The 27,125-nt window shown below is 37.0% G+C and overlaps 1 protein-coding gene across 2 annotated transcripts; it reads left to right on the top strand.

The window, feature by feature from the left end:
* Positions 1-2,233: 2,233 nt before the first annotated feature.
* Positions 2,234-26,401, top strand: TOMM70 (translocase of outer mitochondrial membrane 70). Of its 2 annotated transcripts, XM_034412470.3 has the most exons (14): positions 2,234-2,335; positions 3,127-3,309; positions 5,367-5,702; positions 12,631-12,804; positions 13,942-14,068; positions 14,502-14,611; positions 15,283-15,431; positions 17,321-17,528; positions 18,436-18,570; positions 18,924-19,031; positions 19,208-19,324; positions 20,671-20,768; positions 23,629-23,751; positions 24,756-26,401. In XM_034412470.3, the coding sequence occupies exons 2-14, from the start codon at positions 3,265-3,267 to the stop codon at positions 24,907-24,909; spliced, it is 1,884 nt and encodes a 627-aa protein (XP_034268361.2). In that variant the 5' UTR covers positions 2,234-2,335; positions 3,127-3,264; the 3' UTR covers positions 24,910-26,401. The 2 variants fall into 2 exon arrangements, with proteins under 2 accessions (XP_034268361.2, XP_034268367.2); XM_034412476.3 differs by lacking the exons at positions 2,234-2,335; positions 3,127-3,309; positions 5,367-5,702 and adding an exon at positions 7,686-8,391.
* The last annotated feature ends 724 nt before the right edge of the window (positions 26,402-27,125 follow it).

Here is a 27,125-nt window from a genome sequence, read left to right as displayed (position 1 = left end):
TTACAGCTATTGGCTACTGGCTATTGTATCTACTGCAGAGAGTTATGCTTGGCAGAGGAAAAAATACTTATCTAGGATTATGCAAAAATTGTCTCCAAAGTGTTACAAAGCTCTAAAAGTGTTTGTGAACCTTAAGAGCAATGGAATTGATGTACAAATGAAAAGACACATTCTGGCAAAATTAATGTCTGGCATTAGCCAATATTTTTCAAACAGCTATAGAAATAAATCCCATTTTACCACTTTACATGATTGCCCTAAAATATATGTTTATTAATCAAATTTCTATAGCTGTCCATTTCCATACAAGACACTGGCTGGTTCATAAACAATTAAAAAGTGGTATAAAAACTGCAGACCAATATTAGTAAAAACAATAAAAACAATGTCGAACCATATAAATCATAACATAAAATTAATAGTTGAGGTAATCATCTCCAAAAATAATAGTCAATGTAGCCACTACACTGGTTCTACCATATTCCTATGTTATCAAACTCATTGACAAAACCATGTTTTTAAGGCCTTGAGAAAAGCCAGTAGGGGTGGGACTAATCTGATCTTCAGGGGAATATATTCCACAGGATGGTATCCATGACAGAAAAAGCTCTCTTCCTGGGCTCCAATAGATGACACTCTCTGGCAGATGGAAACTCGAGCATGGCCGTACATATCAAACCTGATGGGAGAGATAAGTATGATTGGAGAGATGGCCCTTCAAATAATTTGATCCCATACTGTAGAATTCACCATCTTGGAATTGTATCCAGAAAGACTGGCAACCAATGCAACCCACACAGAGACATAGCATGCACCAATTGTGGGAGGTACATAACTGCCTGCCCAGCTGCATTTTAAACCAGTTGAAGCTTCCAAATTCTCAAGAGTAGCCCCATGTGCAGCATACTCCATAATACAAGTAATAAAGGTGTGAATGATTGTGAGTAGGGCTCCCAGTTCAGGAATGGATGCAATTGATGTACAATACATCTTGTAGTTGTGGAAAGATTCTTCCAGTGGCTCCCACCTATTCCTCAAATAGGAGCCATTAAAAGGACCCCCCAATTGTGCACAGGTTCTGATTGGGGCAGTACAATGTCATTTGAGAGATGGAAAATTGTCAGCACCAGAGTGCCATAACATCCAAAGACATTCAATCTTGCTTGGGTTCAGATGAATGTCAGTTGTTTCTCACCCAAACCTCCAGACCCGACACGGATATAGAATCTTCACAGCATCACATAATTGGGAATGGGTAGAAATGTAAAAGTTGAGTATCATCAGCGTACTGATACCTTACCCTATGCCATTAGTTAACTTCACCCATACTGTATGCTGCACTGTACACTGTCTGTTAAGAAGCTGGTTAAAAAAAAATGTTGCTAAAAATTATAATATGATTTGTACATTATATAACAGCAAATTAATTGACAAAGTACATTCTTCTACTCTTAACTGACTGAAATTCAGTGCTGTCCTAAAACCAATTGGGATTGTTTCCTAGTATGATTTTGATTGCTTATTTGTACCCTATGACTATCATTAAGTGTTGTACCTTATGATTCCTTAATAAATGTATCTTTTCTTTTTATGTACACTGAGAGCATATGCATCAAAGACAAATTCCTTGTGTGTCCAATCACACTTGGCCAAAAAAGAATTGTATTGTATTGTAACTGGGATAAATATCAAAGATAACATATTTATTGGTGATTGCCAAGCCTATAGCACTTCACTTAATGGCCACTGTTAATACTTTTTTCTGATACATCAGTTGATGCTATTAAATTGGCTCTTCTATATAAACAGTTTTTCAAAATATCACTCTGTTGGGGATATTCTGCTGTTTTAAAATCTAACTTGCACTTCCAAGTTGGTATAGTACTGGTGGGAACATAAATTCTGCCTTCTATGTCTAAATAAATCTACTAAAAGATTGGGGATAGAACTAATACAGAACAGTTCTACAAGAAAATCTTACTGAGGCAAAAAAAAAAATAATATCTGATGCAAGCCATGTTTGTTATTTATGTTGTATACAACTTTAATTACACAGACATATTTCCTTTCTGTTAAATATAAACACAGTAAATAGGTTTGCAAATATAAAGAAAGATACATAGTTCATGATAATTAGCACCAGTATAGTTTTAATTCCAAAGCCAACTTTGTACTAGTCTATTGCCCAGTGACATCATTGCTGATTTAATAATTCTGCTGATGCTGGCCTTCTATGATCTTGATCATGTGAGACAATAACCTGAATATTTCAACAACTCTTAACAATTAAGTTGGCTTATAGGAAAGGAAACTTCAGACAAAAGCATCTTTAAGGGTAAGGAAATATCTTTTGATAAAGAATAGGCAGGTATTAATACAAGGATATAACATTCTCATTTAAAAGACAGAAACAAGTTTTAAAACTGTACCTTTAAAACATCCAGTCAATTACAATTATTAGCTTCAAAATTAAGTAAGGGAAAATAGCAGATGAAGAACCCAGATTAGGAGATAGTGGGCTGTAGCTATTGCTGAGTCCACAGCAACGGAAAAGCCCTTCTATTTTTTGTCAGGAATTGTCCTGACCATTATACTGTCCATCTCCTCAGGTTCCATGGGCTCGAATTCTTCCCAGATCACCTTGCAAGATCTAGCTCCCTCCATCTCTATAGACTCTGCTCTAAAGCTAGATAGAGTCCAATACCATACAGAATGCATGTAACCGATTTTATCTGCCAGATGCACATCTTATTCCTCACAGCAAGCCTTTATGTGGATTTGGTATTTGTCCCTCCAAGGAAGCACTGAGTCATCCAGAACAGGACCACTGGGCAACTACTGGCAAAACAATGGGGGCAGAGACAAAGTTACATTTCACCACCCTTATAGCCACAAGGTAGGCCTTAATAGTGGCTCTACTTCATGTCCAATCATCTTTGCTCCCTGTTCTTCACCAGCAATACATTGGTCATTCCTTAGCCTACTTAAGTTTCCTTAATTCCACCATTAAAACATCCTGAACACTTATTGATCTATTTTATTTACCTGTTTATCATGAGTGTGTGTGGAATTGAAATTAAACCCTTCCATTTTAAGCTCAAAACTATTGTTTTTTTAATTCTTAAGAAGAAAAACATCATGAACAATGAATACAGACTGATGCTCTCAATGAAGATTATGTGCAAATGGTGATGGGTTAATATCTGAATTCTATTGAACACTTGCCTGATGCGTAAAACTCCAATGTGATTCTTCTTACAAATAATGGAAAAGCCTACAAAGCAGCAGATAACCAGGATATACTCTCAGGTAGGAAAGAAAATAAATCCCTTTCTTTTAAAAAGTTGCCAATAGGAATAAATTACATAATTATATAATTACATACATAGTTTAGAAACAGATAAAATAAGCTTATTGGGAAGAAATAAAAACAGGGACACACACACTCTTCTAGTTGCTCTAAATATTTAGTGCTATTTTTCTTTGTGGTCATCTAGATTTACAGAAACATGAGTTTGTGGAAAATATTTTTCAGTTACATATCCCAATTAGTTGGGAACAAACATCTTATAATGATTACACTCAAATATTATATGCATGTTTATTCAGAATTTTGACCCATAATAAAGTTAAGAATTGATTACCAAGGTAAATATTTTTATAATTGTTAACCTAATTCTCTCTCCACTTATCTTTCTTAGACCTTTCTGTGCTGCTTTGAAAAACTTTAGGTGGCCTTTTCTCACTATCTAGTATTGGTTTTCATCTAAAGCAAAATTAGTCCTCTGACACAATTTTACTAAAATGTTAGATTACAAAAGCCAACTCATAAAAGAAAAAGATGTGCTGGACATACTAAATTTTGTTGCATGTTGCCACGTTTACATTTTCTCAGATTATTTCCTTTTCATGGACTGCCCTTCATTAATTAACATCTGCATTTTAGAGAACAGAACAATATCAATTTATTTTTATTCTTTCATTCGGAATTTTTTAAAAAGCCAATCTATAATAATTTATAGATACTTATACTTCTATACTTCTTCTATATACTTCTTCTATATATACCCCCACATCTGTTTTGGGTCCTTCTTTTTCTGATTAGAACTACTCTTTGTAATATGTAGGGTTTTTTCTTTCATTCTTTTGATTCCTTTGGGTACTTGAAAAAAAATGTTGAAAACTAAAATTAAATCAAATCATATTCATAATGGGATGGAATCGGTTCAGAACAATGAGACAAAGGAAACAAGCTCCTTGTTGATTGGCTGCCTGGCCCCACCCAGGCCTTTTCTGCCATGAGAAATGTTGGCCTCATGGCAGAAAAGCAGAAGTCTTTTACTCAGATGCTGGTAAAGCTGTTTTCCTTAGATATCATGTTCTTACAGCTTCACCAACATCTGAGTAAAAGGCTACTGCTTTTCTGCCATGAGCCCAGTATTCCTGCAGGCCTCATTTGGTCCAGGCCTGCGCAGCACTGCAACAGCTTCCTGCTGGCTGTTGGGTGGTTGGTTTGAATGAGCAGCTTCAGGGAGTAAGTTAGCCTGCTCTGGAGATCTTCAAAAAGTTAACTAAGCGATCAGAAATGGAATGGGAAGGAGCAAGTGGAATCCAATAAGGTAGCAAAACAGTGCCCAGTGCCTGTGGAGACCCAACAGGGCAGGATAGTATGGGGAAACAACTGTGGGGACCCCAAAGGAGCATGAGATATCTCAGTGGGTCGGGAGAGGCCTTGGGTATTGGGAAGCAAGTGGCCTGTTCCAGCACTAACTGCCCCCCCCCCATGGTCTTCCCCACCTTGAGATACCTCATGTGCACTTAACAACTTGTGCATTTGATTAACAAATGCATTGGGGAAAGCAGGGTGAAATTAACATGATCCAACCAATGAATCTTCGGGTTACGCATGTAATTGGCAGGCTCTACTCCATTCATAAACTGAGGATTACCTGTATTGCATAGGTTTCACCCTAACATGGCTGGTCTTTGCATACTCAGAAAATTAGTGATAAAGAACTCCTGAAACCTAAAAGAAAGGGGAAAAAGTAGCCTGAGTTATTTAAAGCAATAAGAGATTCAGGCAAATTGGCTTCTTGATGCTGTTTCCAGAAGAAAGCTCTAACTTGGATTCAATTAATTATAGAACATCAAGGATCTATATCTCTCTTTAACCTTTATTAGTAGCCAATTGAAAATAATGCAAATTTTTAATTACCTTGTCTCTTTAAATACTACTTAAGGAGACAAAACCTATGAGAACGCTTTCAGCTCTGCAATTTATGCCCCTTGAAAGAACATGGTATAGTTCAAAAACAACAATATCTATCTTGTTTTTAATTTAAAAATGATTCTTCTTCTTTTCTCAGGAGAGTTTCACAGATGTTTATGCTATGGCAAAGTTTTCTCTTCCACCATTAAAACCACCAGGAAAGCTACCATCAGTGTTTAAAGTGCACCTACCACCAATGAAACTATCAGGCAGGCAAATACCATCATCTTCAACTATCACAGCTGCACCCTTGTATCAAAATAGAGAATCAAACAAACATTTATTAGCTTGTATACCAGAGACAAACCCCATTTTTCTTCTCCCTCAACTAAATATTTCAGGAAACAAAATAGGAAGAAAATACAATGAACTCCCTCCACTGACCACTACAGTCAAACCGACAGAAGCAACTCAGGAAGTAATTTATCTGCAGGTGAGCAATATTCAGGCAAATTCATTTTAAAATAGCCATCATGTTTGGCAATAGGCTAGACAACATTTCATTAACAGCAAAATAATATGAGATGCTGTTTTCAAGAGGGAAGAAAGAAAACATAAAAATTGTGCAAAAGATTTTCTACATTCATAGGTAGCTTCGCTTTAGGAGACTCCCTTACAAAATTGCCAAATACCAAGTGTCAATATGTCAATTCCATTAAGTGTTTGGGAATTCTGTACATTTAGAAGTCATCAAGTTCAGGAAGAATTACACAACATCTCTTCAAAAAAATAAGCATAAATTGGGGCAAAGGTTGTTACTGTAAACTCCCTTCCACAATTGCATATGAAGCTAAATAATTATTCTGTATTGAAATTACATACTTTTATTCCAATCATGCTACTCCATTTTAGCGTAAACAATATTATGCAAAACACATAAAGGAATAAAAATAGTAAGCTCAATAAAGTACAAGATATAAGATAAAGAAATTTATCTGTAGTTAAGCCAGTTCATATATTAATTCATAGCAATGTATTTTGTTCTTTATAAACTATTCACCCCTTCCTTTTCTGAATATCTCATCAGCTCTCTATAACCATGACTTTCTACATCTCTTCTTACCTCTAAACCCATTCTTCCTTCACATAATCATTTTGAAATTTTGCTTTGGTCATTCTTTCCCCATGACCAAACCTCAAATGTATTTCTTTTGTATTGATTGCTCACTTGCACACCTATGGGTCAGTGGTGAAATCCAATTTTTTTTACTACAATTTTTGGGCGTGGCTTGGTGAGCGTGGTGTGGCTTGGTGGGCGTGGCAAGGGAAGGATACTGCAAAATCTCCATTCCCACCTCACTCCAGGGGAAGGATACTGCAAAATCCCCATTTCCTCCCCACTCCTGGGGGAAGGATATTGCAAAATCTCCATGGCCAGCCAGAGGTAGTATTTGCCAGTTCTCTGAACTACTCAAAATTTCCGCTACCGGTTCTCCAGAACGTTTCAGAACCTGCTGGATTTCACCCGTGCTGTGGGTACCATAGGTAATCCCAAAAGTGCTTTTTTAGGAGGCAACTGGACTTTTTCTTTGAAGTTTCGTTTCTCATCTAAGAAGCTTCTTCAGCTTTGACAGGACAGTGGGGAATGGAATGATTTATATTCCTTGAAGACAGCTGGTCATTTGCATCCTTTTAGACTGCAGGCTGGTGCGTCATGCCATGCCCACCCCAGTTTAGCGAAGGGGGAAAAGTTGTGATATGTCATGTAACAACGTGACATTGCGAGTTTGACACCAGTGTTTTAGAGGGTCGCTGAAGCACTTGGAGGTTTATCTGTGTCCTTAGGGTCACCTGAATAGTGCTCCTGGTTCCCATAGTCTGCAATTTTTCTCTGGTAAATTTTTCTTTGCTTCAACAACCCTCTATAACGGGTGTCAAATTCAGGTGTCACGCTGTCATCATGTAACGTACGACAACTTTTTTCCTTTTGCTAAAATGGGGTGGCCAGCCTGTGACACCTCTGGCCCGTGGGCTGCAAGATTGACACTCCTGCTCTAAAAGAATGCAAATGACCAGCTGTCTGCAAGGAATATAAATCCTTCCATTCCCCGCTGTCCTGTCAGAGCTGAAGAAGCTTCTTGGATGAGAATTGAAAGCTCTTCAAAGATAAAACAAAGTCCAGTTGCCTCTTGAAATAGCACCTTTGGGACAACCGTGACCTAGATGACTGAGAATCTCTACAGACGTCCCACAGGTAAAGTGTTTTGGTTCAGATCAGCAGCATTTTATCTTAATTTGCATTCATTCAGCACCTATCCTCCTTGTTTTACCACACATGCTTCTGGCTGGGTACAGATTTGTTGGGTGTCTCCGGCCTTACCGACTCTCCCTTCCATATAACTTAGTACAGGGGTTTCCAACCTTAGCAACTTTAAGACTTGTGGACTTCAACTCCCAGAGTTCCTCAGCTAGCTTTGCTGGCTGAGGAACTCTGGGAGTTGAAGTCCACAAGTCTTAAAGTTGCCAAGGTTGGAAACCCCTGACTTAGTAGGCAGAGGCACACTCTTATCGAATTTATTTTCAAATCTGACGAACCTTTGTACTTCCTTGTTAAAACATTAAAATTTAAGCGACCTTTGCATGAGTCAACGTACGAGTTCGCCGTGCTACCCAACCCGCACCTGGTCTAACGAACAAGCGCCTCGACTTTCCTTTCAACCCAATCCGCGTCCGCCCTGCTATTTTCCCTCCAGCAGGCGGCCCTACAGCTTAGGGTTTGATACGAGGTAATAGGTAGCAGGCCGCGGGCGGAAGCTTTTCCAGACCGCCTTTCCCGTTATGCCCCTGGTTTCCGTTGACTCTTTTCATTCCTCAGCTGCTTCGCCGCCGCCACTGAAAGCGCGAGGCGAGCGGGAGTCATGGCCGCCTCGAAGCCCCTGGAGGCCGCCACAGGTGGAAACGGGGCGGGCTCGGGGATCCCGCGCTGGCAGCTCGCGCTGGTAATCGGGGTGCCGCTGATTGGGGTCGGAGCAATTTACTTGTGGAACCGACGGAGACGTGGGACGCGGGCCGGAGGCAAAGGAACCAGCGAGAGGAAGACCCCCGAGGGGAGAGCCAGCCCGGCCTTCACCGACCCTTCAGGGGGTAGTCGCCTCGATGGCTCCGCCGGCGGCGACGAGATGGTGAGAGGGGGCGATGGGCGAAATTGGCTTTGAGCGGGGAAGGAGCGCCGGGGGTTTTCGTGGGAGGAAGAGCGGGAGGCCGCCACAGCAAGCGTTCAGGCTGCGGCGCGCGAGCGAGCCACGTGCGTGGTGGGGGGGTTGGCAGGGCTCGCCGCAAGTTTGCGGTTTGAAGTGCTTGAAGGGGACGGGTCGGGTTCCATGGGTCCCTATTCCAACGGTTCGTTTGGGGGAGGGGGGGCTGTGCTGCGAGGGGAAAGAGAGGGCTGGGCCACGTGACTTCTTGACGGCAACCTGATTATCAGTAGCTGCCGTCCTTCAGTCGGCAAGAAGTGGGGGTGGGGCGAAATTGGTTTTGTTTGCTGGGCCAGGTTTGTCTTCGAGATTTAATCGACTGCTTTTTCGCCTTCCCTCAAGGCTTCTCTTCTCTGTTACTATTCTGAGTTTTATGAGAAGAGAAATACACAAATGGTTTTTAATAGGAATGGATACATGCCTTACACTCAAAATTTTGAATGGTGGTATTGTGTGTGTTGTTTACTGGGGAAAAAGCTTTTAAATTTGGCGTTTTTTAAGTCCTGAAAAATTATTTTTTAATAATATATAAACTAATACCTAGTATTAGTTTATATATAAACCGTGTGTAAATATATAAACTAGTATATAGCCATTGTGGACAAGCTAATGAATTTAATTGGTGACACTAAATATCTAATTGATGGAACTGAGTTCTAAAATTATATGAGAATAAGTGGACTATTCATTATCCACTTTTAGACATCATTTTTTTTTCATGTTTCTTTTTGATTTTTTTTTTCTTTCTAAGATTAAAGATCTTTTGGTGTAAGGAGTTTTATTTCAGGCTCTTATGGTTTTCATTTTATATATAATTTCTTAAAAATAGTGATTTGTAGTTAAAGCAGTATTTCATATTCCAGATATAGGTGCATCATACTCAGGTATGAAACCTTATAATGTATTGCTTTCATAGATCTGCGTATCAATCTTTACTCTTGCATTCTTTTTCCAATTGCACACTGCTTTCTCATTGTTTCAATGTATATGTTCAGAGAAATCTGTCAAACATGCAGCTGAATTAACTTAAAATTATTTTTGGACACTCAAAGACACTTATAAATTTTCATGCAGTTAAGGTTGAATGGTATTTTTTTACATCCTTTTAAGTCTCAAGACTCATGACATTAATTACAGGCAACATAATAATTTAAATAAATGTCATGGTAGAAATTTAATATTTTAACATGTGAAAACAAACTATAATATCAAGAAAACAATCATGCCAAATAATCTCACCGTAGGCCTTCCAGAATTCAGTTTTCAGAGGTTTTTGGAAGGTCACATCAATGGAGGGCCAACCTAACTTCTATGAGAAGACTGTTACTTAAAATTGGTGTTATCACTGAGAAGCAATGCTTATGTGCATCGTTGCAGAACTGAAGAATCACAAAGCTTCTTTCAGGATGCAGGTGTTGATCCTGAAAGTATCTCAGTGCCAAATCATGTAGGATTTTATAAGCAACAGTGCATATTTTGAGTTACACCTAGCAACTAATAGGAAGCCAGTGCAGAGCTTGGAGTTCCAGATGCAGTATGCTTACAGAGATAATTTATAGTTATAGGTGGGCTGCTACACTCCTTGTTAATTGAAACTTGAGGCAGCCCCAGGTAGAGCATATTGAAGTAATATGGAAATGAATGTTAATGAATTTTACCCCAGCTGTATCTGTGTAACCTGGGTATCTTGGTTACACAGTCACAAATCTAGCAGGCCACCACATCATGGACTATTCCTTCAGTGCCATCTCTTCAAGATACAATACCAGAAGAGTCAGAGCAATTTGATCAACAGCCTGCAACTTTGTCTTGCTGCAATTTAATTTCAATCCATTTCACAACATCCAGATCCTGACAGCTCTAGACACTAGCAGAAAACATTAATAGCATCTCCTGTCTAACCTGAGGTGATGATAAATATCGGAAGATCATCAGCATGCTGATGATAGTACACCTCATATTAGTAAATGGTCTTTTGTACATAATGCCCACCAAAACAAGTTCATTGCAAGCTACTTGAAGGCAGAGGCAAGGTCCAAGGATGTTTGCCAGTATGTATTGGACATATCCAGAGATTACCTGGGACAAGTCCATGGTCACAATAACAGCCATGAAACCCACTCACCAAAGCATGGAAGTTGAAGTCACCAAACACCAAGCAGTGAGGAAACACCACACCAGCCTAGAAACAGGTTGAGAAACTTAAGCAGGGTTTCTGCTGGCAACAGAGTGGCTGCTTGTTCCTCATCCAGATGAACATAGAGGCATTCATATCCTCTATAGAATCATAGGGCTGGAAGGGATCTTGGAGATCTTCTAGTCCAAGCCCCTGCCCAAGTTCTTATAATACAATCCTGGACAAGTGGTTGTCCAATCTTTTCTTGAAAAGTTCCAGTGACGCAAGCTATTCCACTGAGTAACTGTTCTTACTGTCAGGAAATTCCTCCTTATTTCCAGGTTTAGTCTCCCTCTGATAAGTTTCCATCCATAACTTCTTGTCCTGTCACTTGGAGGCAGAGATTCCGGTCCCAGGTGTGGTATTTATTGAGGATCAATATTTGCCCTACTTCCAAGCTCTGATGTCAAGACTATTGATGGACCCAAAAGCCAATTGGGCAAATCCTGAATGGATAAGATTTCTACCCTTGCACAATCAGGTTTTTGTGTGTCAGATCTGCATCTTTATACCAAATGATGATTGGTTTTTATGATTTATGAATGTCGTGTTTACCATTAGAAACTTAAAATTGGGAACTACAATGATCAGAATTCAGGCCATCACACCATTTTAAAAAAAAATCTGATTGTGACAATGCTATAGCAAACACATTGTCCATGATTCCCAGGACAACTCTTTCATAATTGATTGATTCCGGGCTTTATTATTTACTACTAATTAATTATTTGGATTAAATTATGATTTTATTGTACTTGTTTCTTAACTTGTGTTCGCCACCCTGAGTCCTTCAGGAGAATGGTGGCATATAAATACATGTAATAAATAAATAATAAATAAATAAATAATCTAGTAAATATTAGTTCCTTCAAGCTAACAGCTATAGGATTTGTGCCATATAGTATTGGGAAAGAGCCTTAACTTAGAAATATTTGAAAAAGCTTTTCTCCTCCAATAGTAATTTCTCCAAGCTGTGAACCTGTCATCAAAATATCACTATCCACAAAGAGGAAAGTACTGTATCAATAGACTTAAGATTTGTAAGATCTCTAAGATTTATAGAAATAGCTTGAAGGAGAAGAATCCTTTCTGAATGTCTGGCAATTAAGTTTACTTAGTGACCACAGAACAATTGAGGATGAAGCAACAGAAAAAAATATTGGGGAGCGATGGAATGAAGTGTGGGATAGAGGTGTGAAAATATTTAAGTTTGTAACTATTTTCTGAAGAAACGGTTTTCAGTTTTATACACCAGGTATACTTCTATAAGATAATTAAGTTACACCTAATTTAATATATTTTGTAAAGTAATAATGGCCTTACATGTGTTACAAGATATTACAAGTTAATAGATTTCTATGCTCTCCAAACTAAATGAAGGTCCCATATAATTTTCATTCCCAGCTGTTTGACATCCTTAAAAGAGAGATGATGAGATACAGAGAAGACAAATGGTTAGACAGTAGTAGAACTGCTATTGAAATCTCTGCCAAACATTTGCTAGAGCGCAGAACCCAGAATTTTGCCCGATTTGCTGGAAATTTTAGTAAAGCAGAAAACAGGAAAAATGGAATATTCTACCTTTGGGGGAACAGCTATTTTTCTCTATTTTTTTGTCAATCTTGTAATGACTAGCAAGCAGAAAAAGCCGTTGTTTATTGTCTAGCTTTGCAAAGTAAGAGGTTGCTGACAATACTTTTCATAGAGGGCAAGAGATACTTACCTCTGGTAGACAGAAGAATGTGACATTTTTATTTTTAATGAAGTGTAGGTCACAAATTTGTGTGTTGATGTTATAAGAAATGACCTTTGGAAAGTTCTATGGCTAATGTTTGCGTTGTTAAATTCTGGTATGTAAAGAAATGTATGTAGTAACTCTGCTGTTTAGATACTGAACTTTACAATTGACTTGAAAGTTTATGAAGTTTTAACCAAAGCTGGCTTTTTTCTATTTTCATTTGTAAGAATTCATACATGATTTTTATTTTCAGAGTCCTCTAGATAAAGCACAGGCTGCAAAGAACAAAGGCAACAAATACTTTAAAGCTGGAAAATACGAACAAGCTATTCAATGCTATACTGAAGCCATCAGTTTATGTCCTTCTGAAAAAAATAGCGACCTTTCTACATTTTATCAGAACCGAGCTGCAGCTTATGAACAACTGGTATGAAAACATCTAATCTATATTTAAGTTCATTTGCAATTTAAATATAGTTTCCACCTGTTTCTTGTACAGTCAGAAGGCACATTGGACACAGTGCCACCCATTGCAAAAAAATAATAATTAATAATGTATCAAATTACGTAGATGTTAAAAATGAAGTTCTCTTGGTTTTAAAAATGATAACAGAACTTTGAGTCTTTGCAGACATAACCATGTCTCAACTCTCATTTCATATTTTCCTGTTGCTTAAATATTCATATCTATAATTCTTCCAAAATATATTGTACAGATTTTTCCTTTAGTATTTTTTCAGTTTAGCCCATATTTATTGCCGGGGGGGAGGGGGTGGTACCAAATGCAACTAACAGTATTTAAAATACAGAATAAAAAAACCATACATTAAGAATTACAAGTCTGACAAAAGATTGAGGTTAAAAACTTTTATGTATATTCAACAGCTTGGAGGCAAGCAAAAATTCTATCTGCTAGAAAGCATTTGAAGACCTGGATCAGGAAAATTGCCAGTGCTTTTTTGAGAAAGGGTATAATCCCCTTATACTAGAATAACATTTCTACTAATATTGTCCTGGTTAACAGTATTTCCAAATAGTGGTGATGACCTATATTATAATGTTATATATCATCAAGCACCACTTTTCCAAGGCTGAAACTGCTCATCCGGTGAAACTATCACAAGAAAGCCTGCTTAGTTTATATCGTGTAGTGGACATGGACGAGATGGCAAGCCTTCTTTCTTATGGCCTTCCGCTTTGGAATTTCTTGCTTCCAGAGATTTGAGCAGCTCTTTTCCTCTGACTTCCTGTAAATCTTTTGAACAACATTGTGACCACACGTTTAGCCAGAATTTAAAGTTTGTCATAGCATTCTAGAGCCTGAGAGTATTTGCTGGCCAACACTACTTTATTTTTTTTGTAGTTTTAAGAAAGCAAAACACGTGAAAATAAAGGAAAGAAGAGAAATGTATTTCATGCCTAGAAAGTGATCCTTTTATTATATGGGTCTAATCGCTAGTCAGGATTACAGTTAATATTTATGTTACAAGTATTTGAAATCTATAGCAATATTACTTTTTTTTATTTGAACAAATAGGTTAATTAGTTATTTTTGTATCTATAGCAAAAATGGAAAGAAGTGGCCCAGGACTGCACAAAGGCAGTTGAACTTAATCCCAGATATGTGAAAGCACTTTTTAGGCGTGCAAAAGCACATGAGAAACTAGACAACAAAAAAGAATGTTTAGAAGGTGAGTATTCTGTACATTAAAATATATCATCATTAAACAGAAAGATTATTTAAGCATTAAATAAAATCTGTTCTTCAAGCATGGTGATGTGAGAATTTGGAAATTAAATTTGGATAGGTGTCAAACTCAGGAAATCTCGAGTCCAGGCAGTTCAAATGAATATATAGATTTATTGTATGCTAAAGCGCTCTATAATAATCTGAACTACTAATGGCCAAAGCAAATTGGTGGTAGGTAAGAGTTAATGGAATTCAAGGTGGGCTGGGCTTAGATCTCTTGTGGACGCTAAGGTATTTGCAACTGATGCTCAGCTGGTCATCTCCAACATCAGGATTAATTGTTCCGTGGGATATAAATGTACTTGGTAGCAGTACATGTTCCTAGATAGCATTCCAAGAACTAATGGATTAGAAATTTCTCTTTATGTTTCCAGATGTTACTGCAGTTTGCATTTTAGAGGGCTTTCAAAATCAGCAAAGTATGTTGCTAGCTGATAAAGTTCTTAAACTTCTTGGGAAAGAAAAAGCCAAAGACAAATATAAGGTATGATTTGTTCTCTATAATAAATGGTAAAACATTGGCTTTCTTAAATGGTTACACAAATATAGTTGTGCTGGTAAAGTTATAAGAATATTCAAAATGCAATTCTTTTTTTAGTAATATTAACTTCAATGAAATGTCATAGAATTTATATGAACTTATTGGAGTGTTATCATTAACTGACTCATATCAAGAACTGTGAGATATCTTGTTTTGATCATGTAATAGAAGTCACTAAAATGACACTTGGTTCTAGTTTGCAGCAATCAGATAGTTAATTTTGACCTTTTAACTACTCTCAACTCTTAATATCTCTCAATGCATGTTTTCAAAGGTTTATGGAGCTTTATGGATCATAGACATATCTGTTAATCAAAAAATCAGTCAGTACACCAATATTGCAAAAATATTTTTACCTGGGATCTAAATAATGACAAAAACATCTCCATTGAATGATTATTCTTGAGAAAGGGTCTCTTTAACACTTAACGCAACAAATGGAATATTGAACTCTGAGAAAATCAAACAGGATGAAAAAGCTAATAATCGGAAGAAAAGTCAGTTGGCTATATTTACAGCTAAATTCTGAACATAATTTGATAGTTTATTTTATTTCTTTAATAGGGTTGGCTGGTTTGCCTTACTCAAATTATCAATGTTTACCTTTTTTATAGAACCGGGAACCCTTGATGCCTTCACCACAGTTTATCAAATCTTACTTCAGCTCTTTCACAGATGACATTATATCTCAGCCTCTTCTAAGGGAAGAGAAATCTGATGAAGATAAAGATAAAGAAGGAGAGGTCTCCGTAATAAAAGAAAAGTAAGTGACTGAGCAGTTAAGCAACTAAACTTCCAGTACAAATTGTAGCATATGATATATAAATAGAACACATTATTTTTATTACCATTTATTGTATTTTTTGAAAGCGAAATGAGCTTATGTAGATACACAGTAAGGGCTTTCACTGACTGTGAGACGCAGCTTATTTTTAGCTTATTGTGGCCACGTTTAGTAACAGAATGCTGAAAAGTCATTCTGTGGAGGAAGATTGATTTTCAGTGGAATGGAGGGACATGCCAATGCCAAAGGAGATGGCTGTTGAAATCCCACTCTGTGTTCAAGACCAAGAAGCAATTTCCCTAAACACAGGAAAAGCAAGAGGCTACATAGTCTTCTATGCCAGTGGTCCCCAACCTTTCCAGCTTTGTGGCCTGGCAGTGGGGAGAAGAAAGGATAGCTCTCTGTGAGTGATAGGCACGCGAGCACCCACCATTTGCTCAGCCTGATTCTGAATGGGCTGAGGCCTGTTAGTGGGCTACAGCCTGGAGGTTGGAAACCCCTGTTCTATGCTGTTACATTAAGGAGACACCAAGATAATTAGGAGTTGTGAAGACAAAATTCAGGAATGGAAAAGAATCTGGGATGGAATAGAAAGTAAGAGGAAATGGGTATGAAGAAATGAATTCCTAAGTTTACCTCACAAATTTTGCAGGATTGTACACTTTTGAACATTCACTTCAGTTAAAATTCCATGCATAATTTGGAACTCAGTGTTATAGCACATGGCTCTCTACCTGACTTATTCAATCTGTGGCAAGAAACTTCTAACTGAAATTCTAGACTTTTCATATCAGAATATATAGTACTAAGAACAGTGGTCCATTTATCTGATTTGATATTTTATTTAATTACTAAATTTGTTTGCCACCCATCTCCTTTCAAAGTGACTATTAAAGTGATGTCTATGAATATTCTTAGTCATCCAGGTCATGGTTGTCTCAAAGGTGCTTTTTCAAAAATCAACTCTTGGATGAGAAGCGAAACATCTTCGGGGGGGGGGGGGGAAGTCCAGTTAGCTTTTTAAAAAGCACATTTGGGACTATAAAGTAGCTTTTTGTATTGCTGATTAAATATGCTGGTGTGGATTTAGCGCTCCTGGTTGTTTTATCTGCATTGTATCATAGATACATTTGCTCTCACCATAGTCTCTGTTGGCCTTAACAGTGATTAAAGCTGTGATTGAGGATGTGGTTTGTTTTTTTAGACCAACTGGAAGCCATAATTTTTTGTTCCCTTGTTAATTTCTAGGGCTTATCAGAATTGTAAATCCAAAATATGTCAGGTTGTTCCTGCTATAGAAGATTTCTATAGTTAAAAAAATGGAATAAACACAATACTTTACTTTCTTATAGTTTTGAATGATTGTTTAGATACTTGAAGGAAAATCTGTTTTCAAAAATCAATGACAGAATATCTGAAATTTGGTTTTATAGAAAATATCAAATGCACAAGCAATTCAGCTTGCTTAGTTTTGGTTAAGGCAAGAATATGGCTCTGTATAATGACAATCCTTTTAATTGGGTGCCATCTAATTAATCAAATCCCAATCCTTTGGATTGGGAGCTGCCCAGAGTTGATTAGAAGATGGGTAGCTATCTAAATATTTAAATGAATAAAATAAAATAATAAATAGCAAATCTGTAAAAATGGATGGATTTGCACATATTTAGAATTGCTTGGTTCAATGTAGTCTTACAAATGCATTGGGAATTACTAGAATCTTGCTAGTCCAATATTATTACAAAATATATAAAGAGAATTTTCTTTCATCTAGGTGGTTTTTCAGAAATAGCTTGTATATCGTTTTGATTAGAACTGGAGAAACATTTCTCTTGCATATTAATAACTGCTTTTCACATTTCTTTCAGCGGTGGCTATTTAAAGGCAAAGAAATATATGGAGGAAGAAAACTACGACAAAATAATTAGCGAGTGTACTAAAGAAATTGAAGCTAAAGGAAAATACATGGCAGAAGCTTTGCTATTAAGAGCTACATTCTATTTACTTATTGGTAATGCAAATGCTGCCAATCCTGATTTGAATCAGGTTATTGTTATGGAAGATGCAAATGTAAAGGTAAGTGCTTTGTAGATTTACAAAACCTTTCTTAGTGGTAATAGTGACATTCAAGAAGAGAAGTGATTGTGTTGTTCTCGTATTATCCCCTGCTCTATATCATGTGGTTTTCAGGGGAAATCAAAATTTTAGAACAAATGTGAAGTTTGCAAAAATTCCTCCCTTCTCTAGAAGAAATGTGCTAAGGACAACCCTGATAATTCTAGGGAAGGAATTGATATTTTATGGTGGGCTGAAAAATATTTTATGTTTTCTCTAGCTTCCACTTTGCCCCTAGAGCTGCCTGTTTTCACATGACAGTATTACAGGATTAACTTTTTGCTACCCATACTCTGATATAGACTTCAGAATGTAATGTTTAAAGTTCAGTATAGTAAGTAGTCAGTTCTTTCAAGTATTCCACTTCTCAAATATTGCTTTTGATAAAAGTCTTGCAGCCATTTTTTTCTTGGGAATAATGCTGTTTGCTGTACCATCCCTTTTTTGCTGCCTCTTTATGGAGGTCCTGCAACTGCTGATAACCCTTGGCTGTAGTAAAGTACATCAGTCGGAGTGCACTACTGATATGCTTTCTGTAGTTACTTGTTTAGACTATATGTGATGTGTTTTAATTCTCATGAGTATATTAGTTTTTATTGGAGGGATATTAGCAATCAAGAGTTTAGAAGCTCTATGAATTATGGATGGTATTATTTTGGGAAATAATACCATTTCGGTATTAAGTGTCCATTGTGTACAAGCCATTTTGTGACAGGCATAGTCCAAAAGAAGAGACTTAAGATTTTACCTGAGCTACTAGTGCAGAGAGCTTTTAAATCTAAAAAGAAACTGTCAAAAAGATACTTACGTAATAAAACTGAAATATCTAGGAAAAGAAATGCATAACGGTTTTAATTCTTCTCAACAGCTTCGTGCTAATGCTCTCATCAAACGAGGAAGTATGTATATGCAGCAGCAACAGCCTTTGTTCTCTACTCAAGACTTCAATATGGCTGCTGATATTGATCCTCAGAATGCAGATGTTTATCATCATAGAGGACAGGTAGGGATTATTCTACCACCTTAATATTTTTCACATTTCATCAGAAATTCATGTTTCATTGTATGGATAACTCCAGGAGAAAAATTGCAACAGACTAAAAATAATAAATGGTAACTACTGTAACTGTGTACTAAATTATGCATATTGAAGTGATAATTCTACATTCATCAGTACCTTGGTCAAGGTAAAAGTTTAATAATAATGACATTATGAGAGATGCTACATAACTTGTAAACATCTGCTAGGGTTCTAAAGAATTCAACCATGTAATAAGGTTGAGTGAGTATGTTTTTACTGGTAACTGTATTACAGTGGTGATTTTTCTTTCATTTGATAGTTTTTGTCTTTTTCAGCTAAAAATTTTGCTTGACCGTGTAGAAGAAGCTGTAGAAGATTTTGATGAATGTATCCGTTTGCGCCCAGATTCTGCCTTGGCACAGGCACAGAAATGTTTTGCTTTGGTGAGTATTTGACAGTTTATTAGGCTTTATTGTAAAATAATCTCACAAACTGTTTGGAAAAATAATATCATTTGTAGCAAGTTTAGAAGTTGCACTTACAATTACCTGGGAGTGAGTATGTATGCTTTCTACTAAGGCTTTATTTTTTTTAACTCAATAATGCTTTTTTGTTGCAGTATCGTCAAGCCTATACTGGAAATAATACTTCGCAAGTACAAGCAGCAATGAAAGGTTTTGAGGATGTTATTAAGAAATTTCCAAGGTGTGCTGAAGGTTATGCATTGTATGCTCAGGTACATAATTTCTTTAGTCCCTTATTTAAAAAGCTCGTGTGCTATCATGAACCAGCTCAATATAAAATATTGTTGTAAGAGATGTTACGTGCAAAACACCGTAGGAGATAATGCAAATATATGTAAGTGCTAATGACTAAAAAAATATATTGAGAACAGCATGGCAGTTTCAGAGGGCCTTAGATGAAATGAATTATCTGGAACCCTTTCAATTGAGCTTCAAACCTTGTTTTGCAACAGAAACAGCATTTATCACATTTGTAGATGAGAGCAGGATTTTGGCTTTTTTTTTTTTTTTTTTTTTTAACCAAGACCAGTCCTAATTGTAACAGGTCCAGCCCACAGCTTCTCCTTTATGATGCATCACAGGGCTTAGTACTTAGTACTCTGTACAATATTTTTAATATCTTCATGAAGCTACTGGGTGAGATCATCAGACATCCCAGGATGAAGTATTATCAGGATGCTGCTGATGTTCAATAATATATCTTTGTCCCGGGTGTCCCAAGTGTTATTGTCTCTGCCCTTTTGCAGTTCCTGGAGGCTGAGGGGATCTGGATGGGAGAAAACAAATTTCAGCTCGACTCTGCCAACACTCAGTGGCTATGGGTGTGAGGAGCTTAGGGATCTGGAAGTTTAGCAACTTTAGTTCTGGATGGGGTTGCGCTGCAGTGCACTGTACATGGAGCTACCTTTGAAGAATATTTGGAAGCTACAACTTGCACAGAACGCAACTATGCGGAAAGTTCTAGAGGGCCTAGAGTAACACATATAACACTGCTGTTAAGCAAGCTGCACTGGCTACTGGTTTGCTTCTGGGTCTGATTCTAGGTGTTGGACCTTTAAAGCCCTTCATGGCATGGTTCTAGGTTACCTGAGGAACTGTCAATAGGGTTGGCCTGCCCCACTCATTCTGGCAGAAGGGGCGCTTTACTGACTTTGTCGGTCAATGAATTTCAGCTCACAGGATCTTGGAAAACGAACTTTTTCCCCACCTTTTAGGACATCTTGCTGCTAGAAATGAGATCCACCTCCAATGTCCTGGCCTTCCAGAAGGGCCTCAAAATCTAGCTCTACCGATTGGCCTGGCATCACGATGGCATCACTTTATGCTGGAGGAATAAGATCCCGCCCCTGTACCTCTTGGGTACTTAATTCCTAGTTTTATCTAATTAATGTTAATGCTTTAAATGTTTGTATATTTGTGTTTTTTATGTATTGTAAGATGGCCAGAGATGCTTTAGATAGTGAGATGGGTGGCATATAAATTTAATAATAAACAACAATATTTTATTTATTATTAAACATTCATGGATGAACTGTGTTGTTATTGTGTCTCCATGCAGGCATTAACAGACCAACAACAGTTTAGCAAAGCTGATGATATGTATGATAAATGTATTGATCTTGAGCCAGATAATGCTACTACCTACGTTCATAAGGGGTAACTATTTGTTTTAATATTAAATTCACATACAATGACATAATTTTTAATTATACAGTAGCACTTCTTAATACAGCTAATATAGTAATTATAGTACAGAATACTTGTTCAGTGAATCATGATAAAACTTTATTGGTAAAATAGCTGGGTTTTAGCCCTAACTATAGTTGCAAGAAAAAGTATGTGAACCCGTTGGGATTACGTGGAGTTTTGCATGAATTGGTCATAAAATGTGCTCTGAACTTCATCTAAGTCACAACAATAGAAAAACACAATCTGCTTAAAATAATACTATACAAACATTAGATGTTGCCATGGTTTAATTGAACATAACATGTAAACATTTACAGTGCAGGGAGGAAAAAGTATGTGAACCTTTGGACTTAATAACTTGACCCTCCTTTGGCAGCAATATCCTCAACCAAACGTTTCCTGTAGTTGCAGATCAGACCTGCACAACAATCGAGTAATTTTGGACCACTTCTCTTCACAAAACTGTTTCAGTGTAGCAATATTCTTGGGATGTCTGGTGTGAATCGCTCTCTTAAGGTCATGCCACAGCATTTCAATCGGGTTGGGGTCAGGACTCTGACTGGGCCACTCCAGAAGGCATATTCTGTGCTGTTGAAGCCATTTTTTTGTTGAATTACTTGTATGCTTTGGGTCATTGTCCTGTTGCATCACCCATCCTCTGCGGAGCTTCAGTTGGCAGACAGATGGTCGTACGTTTTCCTGCAAAATGTCTTGATAAACTCTGGAATTCATATACCCATCAATGACAACAATCTGTCTAGGCCCTGAGGCAGCAAAGCAGCCCCAAACCATGATGTTCCCTCCGCCATGTTTTACAGTGGGGATGAGGTTTTGATGTTGGTGTGCTGTGCCTTTTTTTCTCCACACACAGTGTTTGTGTTCTTCCCAAACAACTCAATTTTGGTTTCATCTGTCCACAGTATATTTTGCCAGTAGTGCTGTGGAATATCCAGGTGCTCTTTTGCAAACTTCAAACGTGCTGCAATATTTTTTTTGGACAGCAATGGCTTCCTCCGTGGTGTCCTCCAATGTACTTCATTCTTGTTTAATGTTTTCCTTATTGTAGATGTGTCAACAAAAATGTTAGCATGTGCCAGAGATTTCTGTAGGTCTTTAGCTGACACTCTAGGATTCTTCTTTACCTCATGAAGCATTCTGCGCTGTGCTCTTGCAGTCATTTTTACAGGACGACCACGACTAGGGAGAGTAGCAACAGTGCTAAACTTTCTCCATTTGTAGACAGTCTGTCTTACCGTGGACACATGAACATCAAGACTTTTGGAGATATTTTTGTAACCCTTTCCAGCTTCATGCAAGTCAACAATTCTTGATCGTAGGTCTTCTGAGAGCTCTTTTCTGCGAGGCATGGTTCACATCAGACAGTGCTTCTTGAAACCAGTAAACCCAAAACAGGTGTGTGTTTTTAAAGGGCAGGACAGCTGTCAGCAACACATCCAATATCACGCTGATTGGAGTCAAGGTTGGCTCACTCCTGGCTCCAATTAGCTCTTGGAGAAGTCATTAGGCTAGGGACTCACATATTTTTTCCTCCCTGCACTGTGAATGTTTACATGTTATGTTCAATTAAACCATGGCAACATCTAATGTTTGTGTAGTATTTTAAGCAGACTGTGCTTTTCTATTGTTGTGACTTAGATGAAGTTCAGAGCATATTTTATGACCAATTCATGCACAACTCCACGTAATCCCAAGGGGTTCACATACTTTTTCTTGTAACTGTACTATTACTGTGGATCATAGTCTGAAATTGTTGATTTAAGCATCAAATGTGAAAGTTGAAAGTTTACATTATTTCTGTTTGTCAGTTGCTTAACTACTAAATGGGTTAATGAGATGCCAAAACATTCATATTACTTTTTTTTCTTTTAAATATGACACCATGAACTTGAATTTAGAATGCCAGATCTGTGTGCAGTGACAGAAAGGATCCAGTACTCAAAGACCTTTCTTTCTAAAAAGTGACCACAAGTAGTTCCTGACTTATGACCAATCCTTTAGCAACTGTTCAGTTATGATAGCACTGAAAAAATGGACTTACAATCAGTTCTTGAACTTACAGCCATTGCAATATTCACATGATCACAGTTCGGGCACTTAGCATTTACAATGGTTGCAGCATCCTGGGGTCACATGATAGCCATTTGCAACCTTCCCTGCCAGTTTGCAATAAAGTCAGTGGGGGAAGTCATTAAACGTTGACAAAAAGGCCATAAAAGTGGTTGTGACTCGCTGCCCACATTACTTAGTGACAAGTTCCAGTCCCAGTTGGGGTCATATGTCGAGGACTGCCTGTAGAATTAAAGTGTTTTAGCCAGAAAAAAGGAGATGGGGGAGATGTATAAAATGATGCTTGGTATGGACAAAAGTGAATGGAGAGAAGCTTTTTTCTCTCATTTTCAAAATATTACAATAGGGGGTCCAGTGAAGCTGTACAAAAAGATATTTAGCTCAGACAGAACAAAATATGTATTTACATGATCCTGTAAAGTTCATCACTGCAAGAGTTTCATGATGACCAGTAATTGAATAATTTTAAAATGAGAATGGGTAAATTCAAGGAGAGCAAATCTATCAAGGGTTGCTATTTTGATTCATTTGTTACTTTGTGTAACTATTTTTCTGAATACCTCTGATTGTAAATTACAGCAAAAATAGGGACATGTTTTGATTTCTGCTTCATCTAAAATGTATCCAGCTATTGTGAAAATGAATCCAAGCCTGATTCAGCAGGAATATGTTTGTCATTTTTATGCACATGAGTTGTGGACTAAACATTCACCATTGATCTGTAATGATTTTTTTCCAGTTTACTTCAGCTTCAGTGGAAGCAAGATTTAGATAAAGGTTTGGAACTTATAAGCAAAGCTATTGAAATTGATAACAAATGTGATTTTGCATATGAAACCATGGGGACAATTGAAGTGCAAAGGTAAATATATTTTTTCAAGTTTGACATCTAAAATTCTGAATTACTGTTGGAAACAACATACTATAAATTGTTCTCAGTAGCTGTAGAATTCGATTAACATATGTTTAGTTCAGGCAGAGTTGGATATTAGTTAAAAAAGAACCTGTTGTGGTTATATTGTACAATCATCAAATTTTCCCATTATGAATTTAATTTAAAGATAAAATGTTTTCATAGTCTTTCCTTTGATCAGATATGTCTAACCTTTGAGTTTTTTGGGAGGTGGCCGTACAGCTGTTTCCAAAATTTTATAATTTACTGTATTTTTCGGAGTTATAAGACACACATTAGTTTTTGAGGAGGAAAATGAGAAAAAAAAATTCTGCCTCTACCTACCAGCATCCATTGGTATTCATCTGACTAGCATCCTTGCAGCAAACAGCCAGGTCAGCTTCAACACGTTATCGCAGCCTGATTCAGCACGAGCAGCTGATTGGCGGTTGGATTGGCCTCCCAGAATACTTGCAATCAGCTGTTCTAGGCTGCAGGGATCGCCACAGCCCATTGCCGCCTCCGTGCTTCGCATTTTTGGCTTCTGCATGTTGTGTTTTTGGCCGGTTCCAAGTGGTGGGGATTGGTGGTGGTGGTGGTAATATCCTCCTCTTGGAATCAGCCGAAAACGCAACACGCGGAGGCGGCGATGTGCTGTGGCGATCCCCACAGCCTGGAACGGGTCTATAATGGAGCACGCGGAGACTGAAAACACGACACATGGAGGCTGAAAACTGCCGAAGGAGGGTGGGGCTTCAGCAACATTTGGTGTATAAGATGCACAGACATTTCTACCCACTTTTAGAGGTGGGTGCATCTTATACTCCAAAAAATACAGTATATTTTTTAATGTTCTATTAAACTTCATATCAGTTGTAGACTATTTTTAAACTTTAAATATATATGACTGATTTCTACTTGTTGCCAGATCAGTCTTTGCTTCTTTTTTTATAATACATTTTTCACTATTGCAGGGGCAATCTGGATAAAGCCATTGAAATGTTCAACAAAGCTATTAATCTAGCCAAATCAGAAATGGAAATGGCTCACCTCTACTCACTCTGTGATGCTGCTTATGCCCAGACAGAAGTTGCTAAAAAATATGGATTGAAGCCACCAACGCTGTAAAACAAAAAGGAATAGGGGAGGAATGATCTTTTAAAAAGTAAAGCTGCCCACTTCAACCTAGTCCTAAAGACACTGTTGCAGTGTGTTGAATGGTGGAAGTTACTTTTTTTTTGTGCTGTTGTAATTCTGTTAAATGTTTAGGTGTTGTGGAAATGGCTATTCAAGAAAGAAAGCAATTCCCCCCCTTGCCCTCCCCCATCAAATAATTGTTAGAAGAAACTTAAAAACAAAATTGCAAGGGGATCAAAGATTATTTTGGCCATGCAAATAAAAATCTGACTTTTTTTAATGGTAACTGTTGTGAATGACTGGTTCTAACCACAAGAGTGTTATGCAACATGCTGTTCTGTTGATTTTAACAATAGTGCTGTGTATTTTATATATATAAGAATCCTTTTTCATTATTTTAGGTTTGGGGAAACAAGAAAAATTGTGAATTGTTTGAGGGGGAAGATTTTGTGGCAATAGGTACTGAAGCTTTTTTTTCCCAAAAGAAGATCTCATATGCAAACATTTCCTTACTTCCCTTTGGTTTCTGTTTCATATGAGACAGTGGCTATACTAGTTTTCAGGACACTCTCATAAACAGTTTATAGCTCATTCGCTGTCATATGAGGATGTTCTGTGTTCCGAAAGCAAATTATTTTGATTTGAGCATTCTTAGAAATAATTTTATTATTAAAGAGCTTTTCAAAACAACAATAGCAAAATTGCCTAAGAAATCCTGGAACTGTTCAAAACAATATGCTACAATTGCTGTGTCATACAAGAGTTTAGAACCTTGGAATGACGCTTGGTTCAAAAGGTCTGACTGATTTGAAAACTATAGCTAATTATTCTTTCATGAAACAATATTTTCTTGTATTGATACTACACTATACAAAGTTTAGTTCTGTTTAAACAGTCTTTGAATTAGAGTACTTAGAAAAGATGTTATCAGTTGTTCCCCTGTTATTTGTAAATTCAATCCATAATTCTTGTAGTGCTATTTCAATTTATCTGAAATGCATTGTGTAGCACATTTGAGTATTCCTTTATTGGAATTTCTTTTTGCTACAAATGCCAAAGAAATAAAATCATATTTACAATATCTTCCCCCAAAGATTGTTGTCTTTTTCACTTATTAAAAGACAGTGGCTGACCTGGAATGATTGAGCAAAGTCAAATAATATTGCTCAATGTTCAAGTTAGAATTTCAGCTTTTCAAAAAAAGCAGTGCAATGAAACTTTATTTCCTATGTCTCCATCTCATTTCCCTACCATGACTGCATCATATTTTCAAAGGGGTTTTTATTTGCATGGCTATACAGGCACTTCTCTCTTGAAAACAATGAAGAATTAAGCATGTGTGAACTAATACTAGCATTTCGAATTATCAGAATTTTTGCCTGTTCAGATATTTAAAGTTGCACTGAAACAATGCATATGATTCTTTTTGTAAATGACTTATACATGTAAAGTCACCAAATAAATATGTTCAGATATCTTTATACATCTGTGGTCTAGGGTGTTGGTTGGAAATTGTCTGTAATTGGGTAAAGAAAATGTATTAGAAACTGTTACACAAATGAAATTAATGAAACTTCTAAAATTCTGTTTATTTTCTTTGCTGAAATTTAGGGAGAAAACCCATTCCATATTAGGGATGAGTTTCAGCCTTGAAATACCCCAATTGTGAATATAGACTATAATTGTCTTCAAAATGTGCACAAAGTGTGAAATTGGATATTTCAAAAGACATAATTTTTAGGATTCTGGCTGTTCTAACATTGTCATTATTTGACTCATGATTGGGCTGTATTTTTCAGAATTTTTACAGATATGTAATAGCAAGGCCCAATTATGCCTCTGCAGCTCTTGGTGTAGAGTGAATAGGGGGATATGGGAATGAAGTATGTAGAGGAAACAGAAGAATATTAATAGCCATACAGCCTTCTCATCTATTTGATAAGTTGCTATTTTTTTTTAAAAAAAAGAATGTTATAAAAAGCTAGACTTCAAATGGGGAAATGGATGGATTCTATTAATGTTTTATTTTGTTGTCAGATAGTGCAGAGGCTGTATATGTTTATATACACACCACATTGATAATGCTGCTAAAAGTTATATAAAGACTACAACATATGGCGTTGATTTGTTATATGTTAATATTATTCATGCAATTAAAAATCATCAGAAGATATTCTTCTACAAGCATAAATTTTATTTTAAAGATT

The sequence above is a fragment of the Pantherophis guttatus genome, chromosome 5 (genome assembly GCF_059756535.1).
Source record: "Pantherophis guttatus breed Tessera chromosome 5, ASM5975653v1, whole genome shotgun sequence".
Lineage (NCBI taxonomy): Eukaryota > Metazoa > Chordata > Lepidosauria > Squamata > Colubridae > Pantherophis > Pantherophis guttatus.
The sequence above is the reverse complement of the archived record's forward strand: the minus strand, read 5'-3'. Positions and strand labels throughout refer to the sequence as shown.